The 22,146-nt window shown below is 40.0% G+C and overlaps 1 protein-coding gene across 4 annotated transcripts in view; it reads left to right on the top strand.

The window, feature by feature from the left end:
• The window catches only part of TEX10 (testis expressed 10), a 132,366-nt gene that overhangs the window by 37,641 nt on the left and 72,579 nt on the right, over window positions 1-22,146 (top strand). For all 4 annotated transcript variants that reach the window (XM_030551590.1, XM_030551593.1, XM_030551592.1 and 1 more), the window contains exons 5-9: window positions 1,256-1,368; window positions 4,692-4,930; window positions 7,189-7,324; window positions 14,653-14,828; window positions 18,530-18,707. In XM_030551590.1, coding sequence (XP_030407450.1) covers window positions 1,256-1,368; window positions 4,692-4,930; window positions 7,189-7,324; window positions 14,653-14,828; window positions 18,530-18,707 — 842 coding nt within the window. The remainder of the gene's footprint in view (window positions 1-1,255; window positions 1,369-4,691; window positions 4,931-7,188; window positions 7,325-14,652; window positions 14,829-18,529; window positions 18,708-22,146) is intronic.

The following is a 22,146-nucleotide window of genomic DNA, read 5'->3' as shown; positions in this document are numbered from 1 at the left end:
TATAGAAGAACTGAGGCACAGAGAAACTAAGAACAAAAGTATCCTTTAATTTGGGTGCCCAGTCTGAGCCAGGCATCCAGAAAATAAGGAACACAATTAGTGGTCACATGTGAACAGTTTAGTTTAAATAACTTGACTAGCATCACATAGGAACTCTAGCACAGGCAGGGATATGATCCAGTTCTCTATGGTAGTTTTCATCTGCCTTTACTATGAAACTGTCCTTTCACTTCCGGTAGTCCCTTGTATCATTCACTACACACCTTCCAACTCCTGCAGCAAGTAAGGCAGGAGTCCTACGGGCAGCTTGCTTCACTACACAACCTTGATTTATCCCCAGGCAGCTCCATTCTGTGCATTACATGCGGCAGAAGTGGAAAGGTGTGCAATTAGAAATAAGATACTAATCTTCAACCATGAGGGTGATTAACCATTGGAACAAACTACCAAGGGAAGTGGTAGATGCTCTCTCTCTTGAAGTCTTCAGGTCAAGACTGGATGCAGACATAAGCTATTGGGCTCATGGCAAGGGTAACTGGGAAATTCTGTGACCTGTGCTACATAGGAGGTTCCTTCTGATGTATGCACGTAATAAAGCCTTATTCTCCCTATGTTCAAGCACACCCATTGCCTTTTCCTTTCCCTTCTAGTTCACACTTACCTTCCTGCTACATTTGAGAACATCCCAACATTTTTTATATCCCCAGTTATCTCCTCTTTGTTAAACATGGAGGGAGGTATTGTGGCTTTGCAGAGGGCAAGCTCCTTTTCTTGTGAGGCTGCCCTCTGCCTTCCTGCTGGCAGCTGTTCTATATAGTCTGGGTGGACTATGAACTAAACAGTGGGAAACCTTATTGCAAACTAAGGGGATGTCTACATGAGGAAACTCAGTATGTACTTTCTGTTCACACTAAAAGAATTAACTTTTAGTTAATTCAGCTTACATGTTCCTGTGTACTCGTTCACTAAGAAAATGTACAGAATCCACTCTGGGTGAAACACTGCCCCCAGTCATAAATGATTATCATTGTCTAGTGAACCATTTTGTTGTCGCAAAAGTCGTCATCCTATAAAGAATGTGTATGTGAAAGAGCTTTAAATCAGAAGCTAAAAATTTTTTTTCCTTCCTATGTCACATCCTGTTGTTTTGTTTTTTTTTCAACTAAGCATTAGTTTTTGGCAGACTATTAAGTGATTACATTTCACTTCACTTACAAGCATTGTTTTCTAATGTATTATCTGCTTTCCTTAATAGGAGGCATGGCTTCGAATGAATTACCTTGTTGATTTCAAGCATCACTTCATGCGTCATTTTCCTTATTCTTTACAAGAAACAATTAAGCACAAAAAGAGAGATCCATACAAAAGGTATGAATAAAACAGGTGTCACTTTACATCTTTTTCTTTCATGAATAAGTGAGACCACATGTATGAATGAGAGACACAGCCTAATATTAATCTTTCAGCATAGCCAAAAAAGGGAAAAATACTTTGGGTGGTTTTTTTTCTTTAAGAAATGTGGAGAAGTATTTAGATGGTGGTTATGTTGCTCTTAATTGATACCTTTAAAGAATCTAAGATAAACTTTCATATATGAAACTAGATCTGGTTGTTTTTATTATTTCAGAGAAACTAAAATGCAAAATCTTAAAAGTATAAGTATTCACTTGTATTTATTAGAAATTAGTTCTCAATTTGTGGCCTGCAGGGCACTTGCTGTTGGATTGTCTAGGGGTGTTTGTTCTACTGGTGTTGCATATCCTGTTGCCTGCTGTTAAATTGTATTGAAATGCAACTAAAATACGTTTATTTTCTGTGTAGTTGTGGTATGGTATTGGATGAATGTGAAAGGAAGGTCCATAATATCTCTATTAGGATATGATCCATGTGAAAGTGTGAGAGCTGCGTATTCGATAATGGACCAGTTCATGCGTTATATCTTAGTAGTAAACCAAAATCTATGATCTGTAGTGCATTTGGGCCTTAAGTGGCTGAGTAATGATATAAGGGAGAGTAAGACACTTCTCTCTCCAGGGCAGGGTTGATCAGCAGCTGTCTCTCCCTATCTGTCCCTTGGCAGCACAACTGAACTAGTTTAGTGCAAATAAAAGTCTGCTGCTGGGAAGAGCCAATAGCAGATTGCTTCCCTTGCCCACCTCCAGGCAAATACTGAAGGATTTGTGGCTTTCTTTGAGGCCATATATTAGCATGCCCTCACCTCAAGAGCACCCTGTTATGCTTGGACGTGTTGTTGCAAGGGGTCCTCATCTCTGGTATCTCCTTGCAGCTGCTTCTTCGGCTCTGTAATGGACCATAGACTCGATCTGTATCTTCTCCTGATTGTCTCTGTCTGGATGTTCTGTGGCCAAATCACATAAAAGTGCAGTCCCCTTCTAGGGTCAATCTATAAGTCCAAATGTCTTTCAACTAACAATTCATCTGCCCCTCTTGGACTGCACTTCTTGTCCTCTACTCCTGGGTGCTGCAGAGCTTCTCCTATGCTGTGTTCTCCTAGCAGGTTTTTCCCCAGGGCCTCTAGGGGTATGTGTGCACAAAATCTTGAACCAAGCCTCCCAGCCCAGGTTGACAGACTTGGGCAAGTGGGGCTCATGCTAGTGCTCTAAAAATAGCTGTATAGGCAGTGATTTGAAGTTGTGGCTTGGACTCTGAAGCCCCATGGGGTTTACATTGGTGCAGCTACACTGATAATTGAAGTTCCATTGTAGGCTGTATCTGAATTACAGTTTCTCTGGGCTCCTTAACGGGTGGTATGTAGCCTACAGGCACAATTTAGCCCTACACCAGGAAATAGTTGTGGTTGAAAGTGTGCATCAGTGGAGTCTACGTAACAACCAGCAAGTGTTGTTAGAATTTCAATTTCTGCTTTACCTCCCTTCAAAAACTGTAAAATTCCTAAAATGAATATTAAAGAAGTGCACGCAGCATTAATGTCATATATATTCCTTCTTCATAAATCCATGCAAGTTACATCTCATCATAATATCTCTAAACTATGCCCCACCGTACCTGTAAGCTATAAGGCTATTTTGTTGGGTCAGGATAGAATCAATAATTTAATTAGACAAGTACTTCCCAAATTTCTGAAAGCAGAGCTCTCCTTCAGGAAAATAAGACCCATCACCTCTCTCCACCCCAAATCTCCACTATGCATGATTAAGGTCCATGCATCTTAATTTACAGATCTTCCATAAATTACACTCTCTTGGCTAGTTCTTTTAGCCACTCCTCTCCTTTTGGGACATGCTGCTGTCAATATTCAGATTATAATACTACTACTACTTTCCTGCATGCTTTGAGCAGTGAAATACATTAAATATCAGCCATTAACTGTCATCACTGGGTTATGAGTTAGCACTCACTGACATGAATGGGTCAGTTCTCAAATGGGGGGAGGGATAGCTCAGTGGTTTGCACATTGGCCTACTAAACCCAGAGTTGTGAGTTCAATCCTTGAGGGGGCCACTTAGGGATCTGGGGCAAAATCAGTACTTGGTCTTGCTAGTGAAGGCAGGGGGCTAGACTCAATGACCCTTCAGGATCCCTTCCAGGTCTGTGAGATACATATATCTCCATATAGAGGGTAGTTCACGCTTGAGAGCTGTTGTTTATCTTTGCAAACTCTGACAGACATCTTTGAATTGATCACCTTCCACATTTGGAAGGGTTTCTTATTTTGAACCGTACAAACGAAAGACTAATTTTTTTGTTTTTAATGTAAGCTGGTACATTAAAAGGACAAATGATGTCTGTCTGTAAGGTCCCAAACCCTGGTGCCTCACTCTTATGGAAAGACAGAATTAGACCTAAAGATTTCAAAGCTAATTTGGTCTCAACCTGTGTTATCAAATACCAGAGCTCCATACATGTTCTGTTGGTATAATACATTGATGGAGTATTAAAACATCTTTATGAAATAAAAGAAAAATGCTATCTCTTTGGATGGTAGAATGTGTTAAATATATAGAGTTTGATATTATGGAATTATATGTAGGCTTTGCTGATTGATAAAATTACTTATAAATTTAGCAGTTTACATATTTACCAACTAACATTTTGTACTGCTTAAAAAAAAAAAGTAGTGAAATTCACTCTGTTATAGCACACTGGAAACTTCTAAATTGTGTTAGGCTAATAGTCTCTGGAATGGAGGGGTAAGCATGGAAAGGAGTCATAATTATACTCCTTCCCTTCCTGGGACTGTTGTATAATCTTTAAAAGCAGCAAAGAATCCTGTGGCACCTTATAGACTAACAGACGTTTTGGAGCATGAGCTTTCGTGGGTGAATACCCACTTCCTCAGATGCATCTGAGGAAGTGGGTATTCACCCACGATAGCTCATGCTCCAAAACGTCTGTTAGTCTATAAGGTGCCACAGGATTCTTTGCTGCTTTTACAGATCCAGACTAACACGGCTACCCTCTGATACTTGTATAATCTTGTGAGCTCACTGGAGGTTTTGGGTGCTTATCACGTTTAAAAATCAGGTTACTTATTTATGAATCTAACCGTAGATTGAAGAGCCTTAGTGAGGCTCCTGTTTTAAAATTTTTGCTTTAAACCTGTAGTGCTTATCATAACATAGAAAAAAATTATTCTAACTTTGTGAAACGTTAATACATTAAAAACTGCACTCATTTTTCATAAATATCCGTATATGTATTTTACTTAGCACCAAGTATTATATGACATCGTCAAACAGCGTAGACCATCTTTTATTGAATTTAACCCTGTGTGACATTATGGTTTCACTGGCAAGTGCTTCAACACTTCAAATGGATTCTGACTGGCTGGATATGATAAGAAAGTTTGTGACCGAAACCCTTCAGGATGGTTGCAGATTGAACTGCAAGCAGTTGAACAGATTGCTTGGAGTGACATGGAGACTAATGCAAATACAACGAAACAAAGGTAAGAATAGTTAGCAGGTAGTTGTCTTTAAAAGCCAAATATAGACTATGCACAGGAAATGTTCTTAGACTGCAGGAGTTAATCAGAGACACAGGTGGATGGGGTGCAGAGTTAAGAATGTCCTAAAATGTTTTGTTGGATGTTCTGTCCACAAAGTAGTAGTATTTCACTGTATATATCCCCTACTTCACAGGGCATTGAGAATTGCTGTTTAGTTTAGTAAAGCACTTTTAGATTCTTTGATGAAACATGCTCTAAAAGTGAAAAGCAAAAGGAGTAGTGCATTTGTACCCATTTTCTCTTACCTTTTAAGTAAAAAAACAAAAAGAGGAAAAAGAGATCACTTTAATGAATAAGGAAATTCATTTACATCTGCATTTTATAGATCAGTTAATCAGTATTTCTTGAGGCCATTTCAGTGTTCCATTCTGTGATTAAAATCATTTCCATGGTTTGTAAATGTGCCTTTGTAATGATAAGAAGGCCGTCAAACTGCTATAATGACATGGAGTGACAAGCTCACATTAATGAAAGCCTGTGTTAAGTAACACGTTATTTTCCAGTGTTGCATTGATTTTCCTCCCCAAGAGAGGGCACATTTGCTGTCACTTCTAGGTCCAATGCAGAATGCCTCTCTTTCAGCTGCCGTTTCTTGATTGTGATACAGGTGAAATATTGCTGGGCCCTCATGCTACTCGGTTTTTGGTAGAGGATTTACTCAGGCTATATCAACACTTAGGGCTTGTTTACACTACCACTTTTGTCAGTATAAGTTATGTCACTCTGGGGCATAAAAAAAAATCCCCCTGAAGAACATAATTTACACTGACAGAAGTGCTGGTGGGGACAGCGCTATGTCATTGGGAGTATGTCTCCCGACATAGCTGCTGTCGCTTGTGGAGGTAGTTTTATTATGTCGACGGGAGAGCTCTCTCCGTTTGGCATAGAGTGGCTAGATGAGCAATTTTACATCATCAGTAAATCTGTGCCACTGTAAGCTCGCTAGTGTAGACATGACCTTAAAATGCTACAGCAGCACGCTCCCACTGTAGCACTTCTGTATTGACACTGCCTATGCTGACAGGATGGGTTTTCCCATCGGTATAGGTAATCCACTGCCCTGGGAGGAGGTAGTTAGGTCAGTGGAAGAATTCTTTCATCAATTTAGCACTGTCTACATAGGGATTTAGCTTGGCTTAACTGTGTTGCTCAGGGGCTGAATTTTTCATGCCACTGACCAATGTAGTTAAACTGACCTAATTTTCTAGTGTAGACCAGGCCTCAAAGAGTGGAAGTTTGCTCTGAATCTAAAAGTGACAGTTGTCAGGCTCATCCTGATACGATAGTAGTGCCCAGCCAGGTGCATTCTACAGATAATGCTTTGCATTTGGGATCTGAGTTTCACTTTGGATGGTATCAGCAGGGGAGTTTCCATGGGCTGCAGGTGCTGTTATGTAGTGTGGTGTTGAATGAGAGGTGATCTTGAAATAGCGTGAATACTTTACCCGTTAAAAGCTTTACAGATAAGGACCAAGCTCTTGAAGTAGATCTGGATTCATATGGGGATTCACAGTAATGTGTGGTGTACCAGGGTTGGGCTGTGTGTGTGGAACTAGCTGTGTCCAGATGGAGCATGTTGTAACAGTGTCTGGATCCGACATAGGTAGGTCTTCTGCATCTGAATTGAAATGGTGAAATCTGTTGATCTTGGATAATCAAAGGTCAAGGAAAAAAGAAATTAATGGCCAGTGCAGGTATTTGAATGTCTATTAACAGTAATGAGTCCAATAGGACCCAGAGACTGAAACCAACTTTACAACTAGAGGGCTGATGCCTAGATTAGAGTGGGAGGTGGGAGCTCCTTCCTGCTTTTCCCATTCCTAATAATGTCACCTTCTTAGCATTCAAATAGATTATCTGTGATTTTCATCTTGTATTATTTTTCATTTTGAAAATCTTAATACTTTAAAAACTTGTGTGCTACGTGAGTTTCAGGTAGTTCTTTATCTAGCTTTGTAATGTCAATTGTCTGAGGAATTTCACACTGCAAGCATTATTTCAAGATTTGTCTGTGAAGGTTCATTGTTGTACATCCTGCAGAAATTGATACTAAAAAGGTTTACTCCCAGGATTTGGATTTTACATAGAAATGGGTATTTTAAAATATTTTACTAGCTCCTCAATAGATATTCTTAATGTAATGAGAAGATAAAAAGCACTTCTAAATTTCACATTTTTAACATGTTTTTTCTTTCTAGTGGCAACAGAGACTTTGATAAAAGCAGTATATATACTGTACCAGCAGAGGAATCTCCTCTTTCCTGTTCGTATGTTGCTTTTGAAATTTTTTAGCAGAGTTTATCAGAAAGAAGAACTGAGCAGTCAAAAAATCAGGTAAAGATTTTTTTTTCTTTATTTTTAAAAAATTTAACCTTGCAGATTTAGTCTCAAAGTCTAGGCCATGAACTTCCACAGGAACACAAAGCTTGTGATACAGAACAAAAGCTCATTTGGGGAAAGCTCAGAAGATGAGCTCCATTTGTCACAATTTCTTCTCCACTGCTAGAATTGTTTTGGAGAATTTGGCCAATCTGGGCTCAAATATAATTTATTACCTAATTTCTATTTCTAATACATTTAAGCGCATGTAAAATTTTAAATAGTTAATTATCCCAGTTCATTCATTAACCAGAGGTTTTAAAATTTCTTTTTAGCCTTGAAATTCCACACATGACTACTTTTTAAAACATTTAAATGTGTGGCAAAGATGGGGATTTGCAGAAATAAATACATTAGAAAATTAGATTGTTTACATTTAGCTTGGTAAAGAATTAAATTGAACTACAAATTGAAACTCAGAGTTCTGAAAGCCTTGAGAATGGAGGTTGTTCATAACTCTGAACAAAATGATATGGTTGTTGCAAAAGTTTACAACTGAACATTGACTTAATACAGCTTTGAAACAGAAGAAAATGCTGCTTTTAACCATCTTAATTGAAATGAAACAAGCACAGAAAGTTTTCTCTTCATCAAATCTTTTTTTTAACTATCCCTTTATTTTTTTTAGTAGTTTACGTTTAACACAGTACTGTACTGTATTTGCTTTTTAAAAAAATATATATATATTTTGGGGGTGCTCTGCTGCTACCTGATTGTGTACTTCCAATTCCAAATGAGGTGTGTGGTTGACTGGTCTGTTCATAGCTCCTGAGGTTTTAATGTATGTAAATTGTTGCTGATGTGACATGTAGGATTGCAGTATTTTTCCTGTCTCCTCTTTTAGTAGGGATAAAATGTGAGTTCCGTGAGAATTACGTCTGTACATCCAGTGTTTGGATGTACACCCATATTGCTTTTGCTATAGTACCTTCACAGAGTTCCCTTTTATCTCTGAATATTTGGCCCTGAGTATATAAAAGTCAACATCCAGTTTCTTTCCTGTGTCCATGGTGCAGAAACTTTTTTTTAATACACATGTCTACATTTCACTAGCTGCTAGGAGCGTTGATTAGTATACTTTGGAAATCTTATTCCCAGAAATAATTATTTTTAATGTTCAGCCTTTTTATATGATCACGATTATTTGATTCCATCACAGCCCAGTTAACAGCTGTGGAGCTTTCCAGAGCTGCTCTTGGTTCTTATTTAAAAAGTAATGGAACTTTGTATAGATTGTAAGCATTTTGGGGCAGGGACTGTCTTTTTTGTAATGTGTGCATGTAACCTTGCACAATGAGGCCCTGATCTCTGTTGGGGTCCTCTAGGCAGTATTGTAATAGAAATAATATTATAATAATAAAAGCTGTAGTAATAACTTGCTCTAGCTCAGTAGTGACTGAACACTGTGCCTTTACTCATTCTATCTGTGGATACTGAGATGGTCGAGTAAGGCACAATATGGGAGTTTGTATTCTGTGCCCCATGTAAAGCAAAGAAGTTAGAAACAGGTGAATGTGACCTGCTGTCTGGGATACTTAAGGAAAGGTCACTCCCTTAGAAGATGCTCTGTCCCCAATTTACTTACCATATCCATCAAAACCAGAATAAAAGTTACTGCTTATGCAGAAGGCACTTAAACTGGTTTTCCAGGATTTCAGAGAATCATAGAGTATCAGGGTTGGAAGGGACCTCAGGAGGTCATCTAGTCCAACCCCCTGCTCAAATCAGGATCAATCCCCAGGCAGATTTTTGCCCCAGATCCCTAAATGGCCCTCTCAAGGATTGAACTCACAATGCTGGGTTTAGCAGGCCAATGCTCAAACCACTGAGCTATCCCTCCCCCCTTTTATGTCATGATTCCTGGTTGATTCCAAAGAGCCCGTCTAAATCAGAGAGATCTTTAATCCAAACTGCTTGTCTCTAAGTCCTCAGATTTGCCCTGTTCCTCGTCTTCTGAGACTTTAGGCACTTTATCCAGTGCCTTCAAGAGAAGAGAGTAGGAGTGTCTAGGCTAAGGGATGTCAAATAACTAGTCTGTTGTATGTTCTAGGACAGACTGTTGCCTCAGTTCCTGAGACCTACAGGTACTGCACTCTTGGTAACAGAATGCTCTTCAGATATGGAGAGGAAGAGTATTGTTCCTGACAATTCATCTACATTTCTGCTTGTTGGTTCTATCCAGTCTCTGATCCTCCACTCAAATAGGAATATAATGCCTCTTCTGCAATGATTTCATCATGATCCTGTCTTAGAAAAGCTATGTGTTCTCTGTAGTAAGCCTGATGCACATTCTCTGGAAAGTGCTCTGGTTACAGCAGACTGGAAGTTCTGGGGCAGCTTCAGGCAAATTGAAAAGGAATGTATTATAGAATTAAATATGAAAATATACAATACAATCAATATGGTAATCCATGTTATTAAATTAAATTTTAATTATGCTTGCATTTTCAATATGTTGCAGATTTTTATATTGATGTATAATTACTTTGTAGCACTGGCATTTCTTTAGGGGATATTTGTGGATTAGGCTTCCAAGGAGGTGGTTTGAGATCGCTTCTCGGCTCTCTGGCTAAGAGGTGAAACCATTATCTTAAAGTTGCATATTAGTTGGATGCCTTTGCTCTATATAGTGAAATGGATTATCTGGATGTCTCTACTATTCCAGGAAATAATTGACAGTTTAAATATCAAAAGTTTTGTTTCACAGTAAGCCATCTCTTGCTGTGAGTTGGAACTTCAAGTAGTCTCTGCACATTCCCACTCCTGGAATGTGCCAGTAATGCAGCTCTGCTCTTATAGCAGTGCTGGTTGGAGTGCTCTCCTCTTACTGTTACTGAATATTCTGAAGGTGAAGATATGAGAGGGATTGTGATGCTTCAGCCACCTCAGTTCTTTTCATCAGTGGTTGCAGACAGACCAGAAACCTCATTACTTTCCTCCAACCAGGATCTTTGAATCAAGACTCTCATGACGTTAGCTAGCTTTCAGTTGGTGTCAGATTAGTCTTTTAAATTTTGTCTTTTTTTAAAAGTTATTTATTTCTTTATTTAGTTCATTTTAGTTCATTCCTAACCTTCAGCACCGATCTGTGCATCTTCAAGGAAAAAGGTGTTTGGATTGGGGAAGGTTATACTCTATTTCGCTGAACCATATGCAACACCTTGACCCGAAGGGCTCATAAGGAGTATCAAAACCGGCTAAAAGCTTGCCTTCTCCAGGAAGCCTTTGCAACCAAGTCCTCTGATTTAGAATCCTTAGAATTTGTAAGTACAGATAGGTCTCCTTCAGGAACTAAAGAGCAGCATAAGACGCCTTCCAAGATCTCTGCTACCAGGGTAAAATCTGATATCCTAGTACTGAAGGATCTGCAGCCATTGGAGTTGGCTGTCTAACAAGACAAGCCCTCTCAGATGTCGACCTCCGTTAGCAGAGCCAGTCTTCAGGAATGTAATCCTTTGGATCAGACACCTCTGGTTCCAAGCAAAGAAATGGCACAAATATTGGCCTCTGTTAGCAGAGCCAATCTGCACTGGGATCCCTCAGATCCCATAGCCTCTATTTCAAGTGCATCTTCAGAACTCAAACCAAAAGCTAAGGGCCATGATGGTTTCAAATCCGAAAAGAAAGGCTCATACCCCAATGTAACAAGCATATTAGTTCCCAAAAATTGCCAGGAAAAGGTGCTGGAAACATCTTCAGATTCTTTGACGCCATCTGCTTCCGTGGTTATGGTAGTGGCTCAAGTACATAAACCACATCCTCAGTTGGGAATCCATACTCTGATCCAAAACCACGCCTGTTCAGGGATCCTCAGAGCAGAAAAATATGGGAATGAATAGAAAAAATTAAGAGGCAGGTATCCCTTTTCCCTACTGAGAGAGAGAAAAGGAAAGAATGCTCCCAATTACAGGTTTTCCCCTACGGTTTTGCTTCTTCCTTCCAGACATCTACAGGTTTGCCTGGGAAGTTTGCTTTGATATTTTCTGTACTACACTTACCAAGGCCAATACTGTCTCCAATCCAAACTACCTTAGGTCCACATTTGGATCCGCAATTAGATCCTGGCCTTATATTTGTTTTTAACATATTTCACTTGCCATTGTGCTGCCCTTTCACGTAGATTTAAGTCCCTCTGGAGTTCCTCTCATTCTTTTCTCCTCTTGACTAACCTCAATAATTTTGTCCCTTCACTCCGTCATCCTTCACTTTTCTCTTCCCCTCCTTATCTACTTGTTCTAACATCTCTTTTGACTCCTTGCTCTTTGACAATGATGTCTCACTCTTTCACAGTATTTTTTATTACCTGAAGAGTGCACGTCTGCAGTAGGTATCTTAACATCTGTAGCTTCACTACAATGCTCCTTTGCTCTTTAAATGTTCTATTTTTCTCACTGGTAATCCAGCAGACTGAGTCTCGCACAGTCTGTCCAGATCTTTAGTCTTTTGCATCTGATGCACATAGATATAATTTCTTCTTTGACTATTTCTCCTTGAAGTTTTCTTAGCTCTTCTCATTTCCATTGTGACAGACCCAGACCAGTGAGGTACAGGAGTCTGGTAGAGGGCAAATATACTAGTCACTGAATGAGTAGTTTTCTGTTCCCTGAGTGACCAGAGCAGGGGCTGCACTAGAGTAATCAGGAACCTGCTAGAACCAATTAAGACAGACAGGCTGATTAGATCACCTGCAGCCAATCAAGGTAGGCTAATCAGGGCACCTGGGTTTAAAAAGGAGCTCACTCCAGTCAGGCGAGGAGGAGCCAGAGGAGAGGAAGTGCGTGTGAGGAGCTGGGAGCAAGAGGCACGAGGAGCTGGGAGTGAGAGGCTGTGCTGCTGGAGGACTACGGAGTACAAGTGTTATCAGACAGCAGGAGGAAGGTCCTGTGGTGAGGATAAAGAAGGTGTTTAGAGGAGGCTATGGGGAAGTAACCCAGGGAGTTGTAGCTGTCATGCAGCTGTTACAAGAGGCACTATAGACAGCTGCATTCCAGAGGGTCCTGGGCTGGAACCTGGAGTAGAGGGTGGGCCTGGGTTCCCCCCAAACCTCCCAACTCCTGATCAGATACAGGAGAAGTTGATCCAGACTGTGGGGAAGATCACTGAGGTGAGCAAATCTGCCAATAAGTGCAGGACCCACCAAGGTAGAGGAGGAACTTTGTCACACCATTTTCTTTGTACATACCAGACATTGTTCTTTGGGCTGCATTTCTGTTTTCTGGAAGATATGTTTTGCGCAAATAATATACTATATTTTACATTAAACCATTTTTATTGTCTTTTTTTAATTTCTGAGAGTCACTTGTGGTATACATTCTGAGCTTGATATTAATTTCCTCTGATTTTAGGGCCTCCTTAACTAATTTCCCCATTTAAAAAAATAATCCCCTCTTTAAAGTTTGGAATACTATTTGAAATTTTTTTTTAGATCTACAGGAAAGGAATTGAGTGCCTTGAGGACCTTGATCCCTGTATACCCTTAGGTTTAAACTTTTGAAGCCAATCAAAAGCACTCATGCATAAGGCTACGTTTTAGTCACCGATATTTTTAGTAAAAGTCATGGACAGGTCATGGGCAGTAAACAAAAAATCATGGACCTGTGCTAGGGAGCGGGGGCTCGGGGGCACATCACAGCCGGGGGGGCGCCACAGGTGCTTGGTAGGTGGCTGTGGCCCGGGGCGGGGCTCAGGTGCTCAGGGGGTGAGTTGCCGCCTGAGAAAACACCGTGGGTGCTGGAGAAGGGGGCGCAGGTGCTGGAGGGGTGGGGCGGAGAGGGGATTAGTGGGGCTGGGGCAGACTCCTGGGAAGTGGTGGTCCCAGCTGCCTAGCTCCACGTGCTGCCTCCACTCTGCCTCAAGTCCCATTTCTGCAGCTCCCATTGGCTGCTGGCAAGGCAGCATGTGGAGCTAGGGGGGCTGAGGGAGAGGAGCCCCCAGCCTTGAGCCCCCCCGTGGGAGCTTTGGGGAAAGTACCTGGAGGTGCGGCAAGGGCAGCACGCATGGAGCCCTCTGCCACCCCTCCCCCATGGGCTGTAGTGCTTCCTGGAGCGGTGCGGGGACAGGGGCAGGGCAGGCATTCAGGGAGCCTGCCCTGGCCTCGGTGCGTGTTGCTGCCACCCCGAGCTGCTTGAGGTAAGCGACGCCAGGCCTGAGCCCAAACCCCTCTTGTACCCTGTCCCCCACTTCCCTGCCTGCACCTCGCACCCCTCCTGCACCCCAACTCCCTGCCCCGAGCCCCCTCGTACACCTTGCACCCCTGCACCCCAACCCCCTGCCCTGAGCCCCCTCACGCACCCCTGTGTACCCCAGCCCCCTGCCCTGAGCCCCCTCACGCACCCCTGTGTACCCCAGCCCCCTGCTCTGAGTCACATGCTGCACCCCGTACCCCTCCTGCACCCTGCCCTGAGCCGCCTCCTGCAGTCTGCGCCGCTTCTGCACCCCTGCCCTGAGCCCCCTTGTACACTTCGCACTCCTCCTGCATCCCAACCCCCTTCCCTGAGCCCCCTCATACACCCTACACCCCTCCTCTGCCCCAATCCCTTGCCTGAGCCCCTTCCAGCACACTGCACCCCCTCCCGCACCCCAACCCCCTGGCCTGGCCTTGTATACACTTTCCCCACCCAAATGTGACCCTCGGCCCAAAAAGCCCCTGATCTAGGGTATAGCAGCAATGAAAAAGGCAAATAGGATGAGTAAGAAACTAAAGGAACATGACCGTGTATTGAACTCCCTTCTTTGAAGCATTTTGTCCAGTTTCTTTTTCTCAAAAAAAAAAAAAAATCTGAGATTAAAAAGATAGAGAAGGACAGTGAAGATATGATTTAAATATGATATGAACCAAAAAAAATTTTTTTTAGTCTTGAAAGTGAAGAGTTACAGGGGACTTTTGGTATTCAGTGTTAAGGATATAGTGAACTCTGAATTGTCTGTGCTTTTTCCTCTGGCCCATAATATGTTGATCACTAAAGGATATTAATAGATGATAAATTTAGAACAAATAAAAGGAAATGCTCTTTCGCCAGCATATAGTCAATTTGTGAAATTGAGTTCTGAAGGAGATTGTTAGATTACATACTGCATAAACTGTTGGGGCCGTGAGAGAAGTGCTTGTATGATGATTCACCATGTGCCAACACAATCAGACTCCTAGCTGAAATATTATAAATAGATACTAAATTACAGTATTATAAGTATTCTGTATTTATTGTAAACATAAACAAGATTTAAGAATATTTGTATTGAAGAGAACATAATTTTTCCAAGTAACTTTTTCCCCCTTCTTTTAGAAGCCGAAGTAAAGTTTTATCTCGTTGGCTGGCTGGCCTACCTCAGCAGCTTGCTCTGCTTGGCTCAAGAAAGCCTGAGCTTTCAAAACAGTTGATTGAGACCATTCATTCTGCTGCATCTCATTCAAACAAGGAATTTTTACAAAGTTTGCAAGCCACTGCTTCTCGAATTTATGGTAAGACTTTTGTACTAAAACATAATGAATTTTACCTATCTCTTGTCGTGAGAGGGATGGTACAAGGAGTGAAAAATCCTGCTATCTCCTGACTAAAGGCAGAGTACGCACATGAAATGGTTATTCATACCCTTTAGATAGAAATTTGTAATGAAAATTGTGGGTGCAGCAGTTTTATTTCCCACAACACTAAAGTATGATTTGAAGCTTTTTTTTTTTTAGGCTGGACATAGCCTGATAGATGAGAACACTTGATATCAAATTTCTGTACAAACCTGGACTTGGTGATAATCCTTTATTTTATATTTCTCTCTACTTAGTAATAGTTCAGTGCTTTCAAAAGGCCTTATTTCTTTAGGTTCTTAATGAACCATCAGAGTTGTAAGGAGTACGTTCCCAGTAGAGCTGTTCATTAATTGCAGTTAATGCACGTGATTAACTCAAAAAAATTAATTGCGATTAATCGTAGTTTTAATCGCATTGTTAAACAATAGAACACCAATGGATATTTATTAAATATTTTTGGATGTTTGTCTCCATTTTCAAATATATTGATTTCAATTACAATATAAAGTGTACAGTGCTCACTTTATATTATGTTATTTACAAATATTTAAACTGTAAAAATGACAAACAGTATTTTTCAATTCACCTCATAAAAGTACTGTAGTGCAATCTCTTTATCATGAAAATGCAGTTTACAAGTGTAGATTTTCTTTGTTACATAACTGCACTCAAAAACAGAACAATGTAAAACTTTAGATCCTACAAGTCCACTTCGTCCTACTTCGTGTTCAGCCAATTGCTAAGACAGACAATTTGTTTGCATATACAGGAGATAATGCCACCCACTTCTAATTTACAGTGTCACCTGAAAGTGAGAACAGGAGTTTGCATGGCATTTTTGTAGCTGGCATTGCAAGGTATTTACATGCCAGATTTGCTAAACATTTGTATGTCCCTTCGTGCTTCGGACATCATTCCAGAGGATATGCTTCCATGCTGATGACACTCATTAAAAAAATAATGCATTAATTACATTTGTGACTGAACTCCTTGGGGGAGAATTGTATATCTGCTCTGTTTTACCCACTTTCTGCTATATATTTCATGTTATAATGGTCTTGGATGATGACCCAGCAGCACATTGTTCGTTTTAAGAACACTTTCACTGCAGATTTTACAAAACACTAACAAGGTACCAATGTGAGATTTCTAAAGATAGCTACAGCACTTGACCCAAGGTTTAAGAATCTGAAGTGCCTTCCAATATCTGAGAGGGACGAGGTATGGCACATGCTTTCAGAAGTCTTAAAAGAGCAACACTCCGATGTGGAAACTACAGAACCTGAACCACCAAAAAAAAAAAAAAAAAAAAAAAAAAAAAAATCAACCTGCTGCTGGTGGCATCTGACTCAAATGATGAAAATGAACATGCAGTCATTCCGCACTGCTTTGGATCATTATTGAGCAGAACCCATCATCAGCATGGATGCATCTCCTCTGGAATGGGGTTGAAACATGAAGGGGCATGTGACTCTTTAGTGCATGTGGCATGTAAATATCTTGCAACACCAGCTATAACAATGCCATGCGAATGCCTGTTCTCACTTTCGGATGCTATTGTAAACAAGAAGCGTGGAGCATTATCTCCTGTAAATGTAAAGAAACATGTTTGAGTGATTTGTCTGAACAGGAAGTAGGACTGAGTGGACTTGTAGGCTCTGAAGTTTTACTTTTATGTTTTATTTTTAATGCAGTTTTTTTGTACATAAGTTTACATTTGTAAGTTCAACTTTCATGATAAAGAGATTGCGCTACAGTACTTGTATGAGTTGAATTGAAAAGTATTTTGTGTTTTACAGTGCAAATATTTATAATAAACATATAAAGTGAGCACTGTACACTTTGTATTCTGTGTTGTAATTGAAATCAATGTATTTTAAAATGTAGGAGACATCCAGAAATACTTAGATAAATGGTATTCTATTATTAACAATGTGTTTAATTGCACAAATGATTTTTTTAGTCACACGATTACATTTTTTAGTTGTTTGACAGCCCTAGTTTGGATGAGACTTTTATAGAACGGTATTTGTTGTAAGAATTCAGAAGTTTTAGCCCTTCTGTATTGGCCAAATTCCAGTTTGGTAATTATATTCTGCTTCCCCAGATTTTCCCTTCAAGAAATTACGTTCTTCCCTGTATCAGTTGAATGCTGTATTTTTCTTCTCTTCTGGCTCCAAAATGTTTTGTACTAAAATTATTAATCTTTGGAACAGGGATCATCTTTTGGTATATTTTTATAGTGCAGTTGTTCTCAATGTGTGGCCCAGTCACCACACAGCTGTGGCCCATGTGACATCCGCACGTCCGTACAGGTAGTATTGGATGAAGCCCACATAACATATTGTGAGACACATATGCGCCACAGTGATAAATAGGTTGAGAACCACTGATATAGTACTTAGCATAATGAGGCCCCCTGGTTCATGACTAAAGCTGCTAGTTGCTACTGCAATACGAGTAATAAGTGTTACGATATGCTGTTAAACAGCTCCTCCTCTGTTCCTTCCCAGGCCGCATTTCACTTGTGGGTGAAAGGAATTTCCTGTGTTTTGTATAAAAGTTGGTAAAATGTTTTGAGGTCTATCAAGATGAAAAGCCCTATATAAAGTTTTTTTTGTTACTGTTGTTTTAATAATAATTTCTCTGTCTATTCCATTATTCTGCAGCATTGGAATTTCCTGGAGAAAGTATTTCTTACTGGAGTGTTGCTAATTCACAGGTTTTTATCCTGAGTCTTGCAATATTTACTGTTTTTTTGTAAAGCCCCAACTCTTAAAGTCAAGTGATACTATAAAAATCTGTTTTCATTTTAAAATTAAGTTTCTATACTTCACTGTTACAGAGAAAAGTCTGAAAATGTGACCCAAGCATGCACTACACACTCAAGAAACACAAGATGTCTAAAAAGAACTCCAAATCTAGTATTTTTAAAGAATCTCAAGATTTTTAAACCAATCTCTTAATTTTTGGGCAGACTCACGGTCTTTGAATGCTTGAGGTTAGCAATACTGGAATTGTGAAGAAGTATCTAACATTTCGCTTTCTGAAATAATGGAATCTTTATGTTGTTTCCTTGACTCTGCAGAGAGTCTGGCTACTTTGTTTATCACTTTTTCTATATGTGTGCTTGAATGGGAGTTTTTTATAGTGGATTATACTTATCCAAACATGGACAACCTAAAAGGAAGTGTTACCAAAACCCAAATAGAAAGAGCCATACAGAAACTGACATTTAGGCAACAACGAAAATTCATATGGATATTTTACTTAACTGATATATGTAAAATGCTTTGAAGATGAAAAATGTATTGTAAATGCTTCTTATTGTTAATAAATTTTAACTTATTATACTTATAGCCACTTAGAAACCCCAGTGGCCTTCCTGATTTCTTTACCCCTCCTTGTCTTCTCTGTTACTTTGTCCTTACAGACAAACTTCTTGATTGGTTTGCTCTTATATTTGTGAAAACAGTCCTCAGTGGCCATCCATTTACCATGGGTCCTAGAATTGAAGGAACAAGTCAGGCTTTGGTAGATTAATCAGTCTTCAGTGTCTTATGCAATATTAGGAGAAAATCTTTTCATGCATATAGTGTGTAATTTATTTTTTGTGTACCTTTTAAAAAATTTAGATCCAGTAGATGGCACTCTGGTTCTCCTTCCAGCAGAATCACAGAAACGTTTAGTGCAGCTTGTATACTTTCTACCGTGTCTACCAACCGACTTACTTTCTTCTCTAAGTCGCTGCTGCATTATGGGAAGAATGTCTTCAGATCTAGCTGCCACCCTCATTGGGATACTGCGTATGAGGTAAAATGTTCATCTATTTAACTATGCTTTGGTTTTTTTTAACTTAGCATTATTTTTCTTAAATATCAAGTTATTTTATGCAGTGAGTTTTCATTCACCATGTAATAATTACACTACTAATTTGTAATTGTTTATAAACATTGTAGTAATTCAGCATGTAAGGTCAGATATCACGTGACCCTGCAGAACCAGAAATAGGAACTTGATGGTCTTGTCAAAATCACGTTCTCAGTTCTTCTCTTTGATCAAGTCCCTCCACAGATTCCCCCTTAATTTTTCCAGTCTCTTATCCCTGTGTGTTATGATCTGTCCCCTTTGCTCTGCCATTGATGGCAGTTTCCATTTTCATTTTGTTGGTTTTCCCCATGGGCACATTAACATGCTCTCACTTACGGTGAAACTCTCAGTAATCAATGTAGTTATATCCTGCCCTTCTTCAAACTCCTCCTTAAGATGAATGTCTACCTTGACTGCTGTGGTAAATAACCTAATGGTACTGGCTAGACAGATGGCTTATTAATAATTAATCTCTTGTTAATAATTGCTCCTTGCCTTGGAAGAGCCTCAGAAATCCAGCTTGAAAGTCATTGGATGAAATTCTGGGCCCACTGAAGTCAATAGGAATATTAATGGAGCCGGTATTTCACCCATGATATTTTGAAGTGTATCTTTTTATAAGAAAGGTTACTTGTAGGTTTTATGAATTTTAGGTAATATTTTTATTGCCTATGTGTGTCTCAGTTTTCCCTGCATGCTACATTGTTTCTCTTGGGTGGAAAACGACTGTTTGCTCTCAGGGCAGGCTCAGAGACATAGGTATGAATGTTGCCTAATTGTCTGAGCTTGAATGGGTCACTGGGAAAAGACTGGCCAAGGCTAACCGCATATCAATGGAGAATCTGAGATGATAATGGCAAATCCAAACACTAGGACACTGAGTCTAGCAACCAAGAACCCACAGGGAGATGGATTTCCTCACCTCTCAGCAGGAAGCTGAGCAAACGTCCTTCAGCTGGAGAACAAAGGACTAGAGAGGGGTGTATGTTTGGGGCAGGGGAGAAAAGTTGGCTGCTGGAAATGGTCTATGCTTTAACCTTCAGTTTTCTGTGCTAACCTAGGACTGTCTGTGCTGTATTCCAGTTGACTAATAAACCCTACTGTTTTGACAGTGCAGTTTGAATGTCACTGGAAATACTTGGCAAAGTGCATTAATCCCTGAAGAGTGTAGAAGTCTCTACTAGGAGAGTCTCTCAGGGTACATCTACAGTACCCGCTGGGTCGGCAGGTAGTGATCAATCTATCGGGGATCAATTTAATGCTCCCCTTCTCCCAACCCCCCACCCTCCGTCGCTTGTGTAGACCAGGCCTAAGTTGGCCTCACTGAACAAAGCTTGCAGTGTGAAACTGGAGTTCTGGAGCCACAGATGTTTGGCCACAGGAGGTGATGAGGCTGTGTGGCCTACCTCAAAGTAAGAGCGAGACCCATAGGTGTCTGGCACACTGAAGACTTTCTCCCAGAAACTATTCCAAAGCTAGGGAGGTAGCACCAATATTGTGGCTCTGTAACAGAAGGTATTTTTAAACTTAATTTTTTCTCCCTCCTACGGTTGGACTCCAGATAAATAAGCTATAGGTTTCAAGTATCAGAGGGATAGCCTTGTTAGTCTGGATCTGTAAAAGTAGCAAAGAATCCTGTGGCACCTTATAGACTAACAGACGTTTTGGAGCATGAGCTTTCGTGGGTGAGTACCCACTTCATCAGATGCAAGTAGCTATAGGTAGAGGATTGAGAAATTCACATGATTTTTTAAAACTCTAAAACTTAAGAAATATTTTTCGGTAAAGTGTGTGGTGCATAACACAATGCATAATGGTGGGGTGTGGTATAAAAGTTGTATTTGTACTAGTTTAGGAGAACCTGCATAATTTGTTTATGGGTTGACCACTAGTGAATAATGCAACAATGCACAAAATGATGCCAATAAAAATTGTACATACCATGTTATCATGTATTATAAGATTAAGGGCCTGTGCAGTTTGTGGCAAGTTAGAAATAAAATTCTGTGGTAAAGCCCCTGGCCATATGTTGGAAGTTCAGTGGCAGCCTCAGTTTTGAAATAAATGCAAAAATGAATAATACAATGGGGACGGTTTTCCTTGTGGTGTTTATTTTGATATTAAATAAAATTTACTTTATGCTGTCTCAGTTTTTCAGAGTGTGGCAGATTTTTGTATTAAACGCATTACTGCATTCTGGAAGTTGTCAGGAAGCTGGAGATTTTGGCAGCCGGGTAGGGGACAGTTGGTTCTTTTGGCACCTCAGAAGGCGTGGGAGGTAGTTAAGATTTTTGGCACCTAGGAGGTAGTTAAGACTTTTGGCAGTGGAGAAATAATGCATCTAATCTACCCTTCTTCTTTGCAGGCAGAGGCAAAGAGTGATTTTGAATTTGTTGGGGGTGGAGGCTATAAGGGGCTTTAGTCCAAACTTCTACCCTAGTGATCCGTGACAACAACCAACTTGACCCACTGCTCTCCAGTCCAGTATTTCCTACTTCAAACAGCAATTATGAATAAGAACATTAAATAGGATATTCCTGCTTAAAAGGACTAGCAGTGAGCAAGTTAACAAAATTGATATTTAAATTGTCATTAGTATGTTGGAATCAACACCCCACTGTGGTGACTGTGACTATGCACAACTTGTTGTTTCAGTCTATCTGTGGACTCAGGGCCTCATCCACAACTAGATTTTTTTTTTTAATTAAAATTTCTGATTGTTGCTACTACAGGTAGAGCTCCATGGATGGTAGCAGCCGTGAGAAATCTGCTGTAGACAGACATTTTACCATTTTGTTGCATAGATCTACTCTGAATAGAGTTAGATAAGATGGTGGTTAAAACATCAGCATCCGGACTTCTCCAGCAATCTCCCCCTTGCTGGGGAGTTTAAAAAATAAAAATAAAGAATGCTGACTGGTAGAGGCAGCTAGAAAGAAAAAACTGCACAGGTTTACAGTCAGGCCCCACTGAGGTGAATAGCTTACCAAGATTTGAAAATAATTGGACACTTACGAATAATGAGAACATTCAAAGTTACAGTAATAGAGATTTAAAAATTTTTTTAGAAGGCATGTGAACTCCTGTTTCAGGGCACAAACCTACCGCTAGTGGATGGAAGGGCTTGTCTACATGGGAAGTTACACTGGTAAAAGGGTAAAGTATGAATTAAACCAATGTAACTCCCTGTGGGGACACTATTATTTCAGAATAAGAATGCCTTTTCTCACTTTAGTTAATACTTTGGATGCAATTTAAACTAAACAGGAAAAAGTCACTAATTGCAGAATGAGTGTCCACACAGAGAGTTATAACAGTATAACGATCATGGTTTAAGTATACCAGTATGATTATATCTGTATAACGTCTTGTGCAAACTGTC

The sequence above is a fragment of the Gopherus evgoodei genome, chromosome 2 (genome assembly GCF_007399415.2).
Source record: "Gopherus evgoodei ecotype Sinaloan lineage chromosome 2, rGopEvg1_v1.p, whole genome shotgun sequence".
In the NCBI taxonomy this organism is placed as follows: domain Eukaryota; kingdom Metazoa; phylum Chordata; order Testudines; family Testudinidae; genus Gopherus; species Gopherus evgoodei.
The sequence above is the reverse complement of the archived record's forward strand: the minus strand, read 5'-3'. Positions and strand labels throughout refer to the sequence as shown.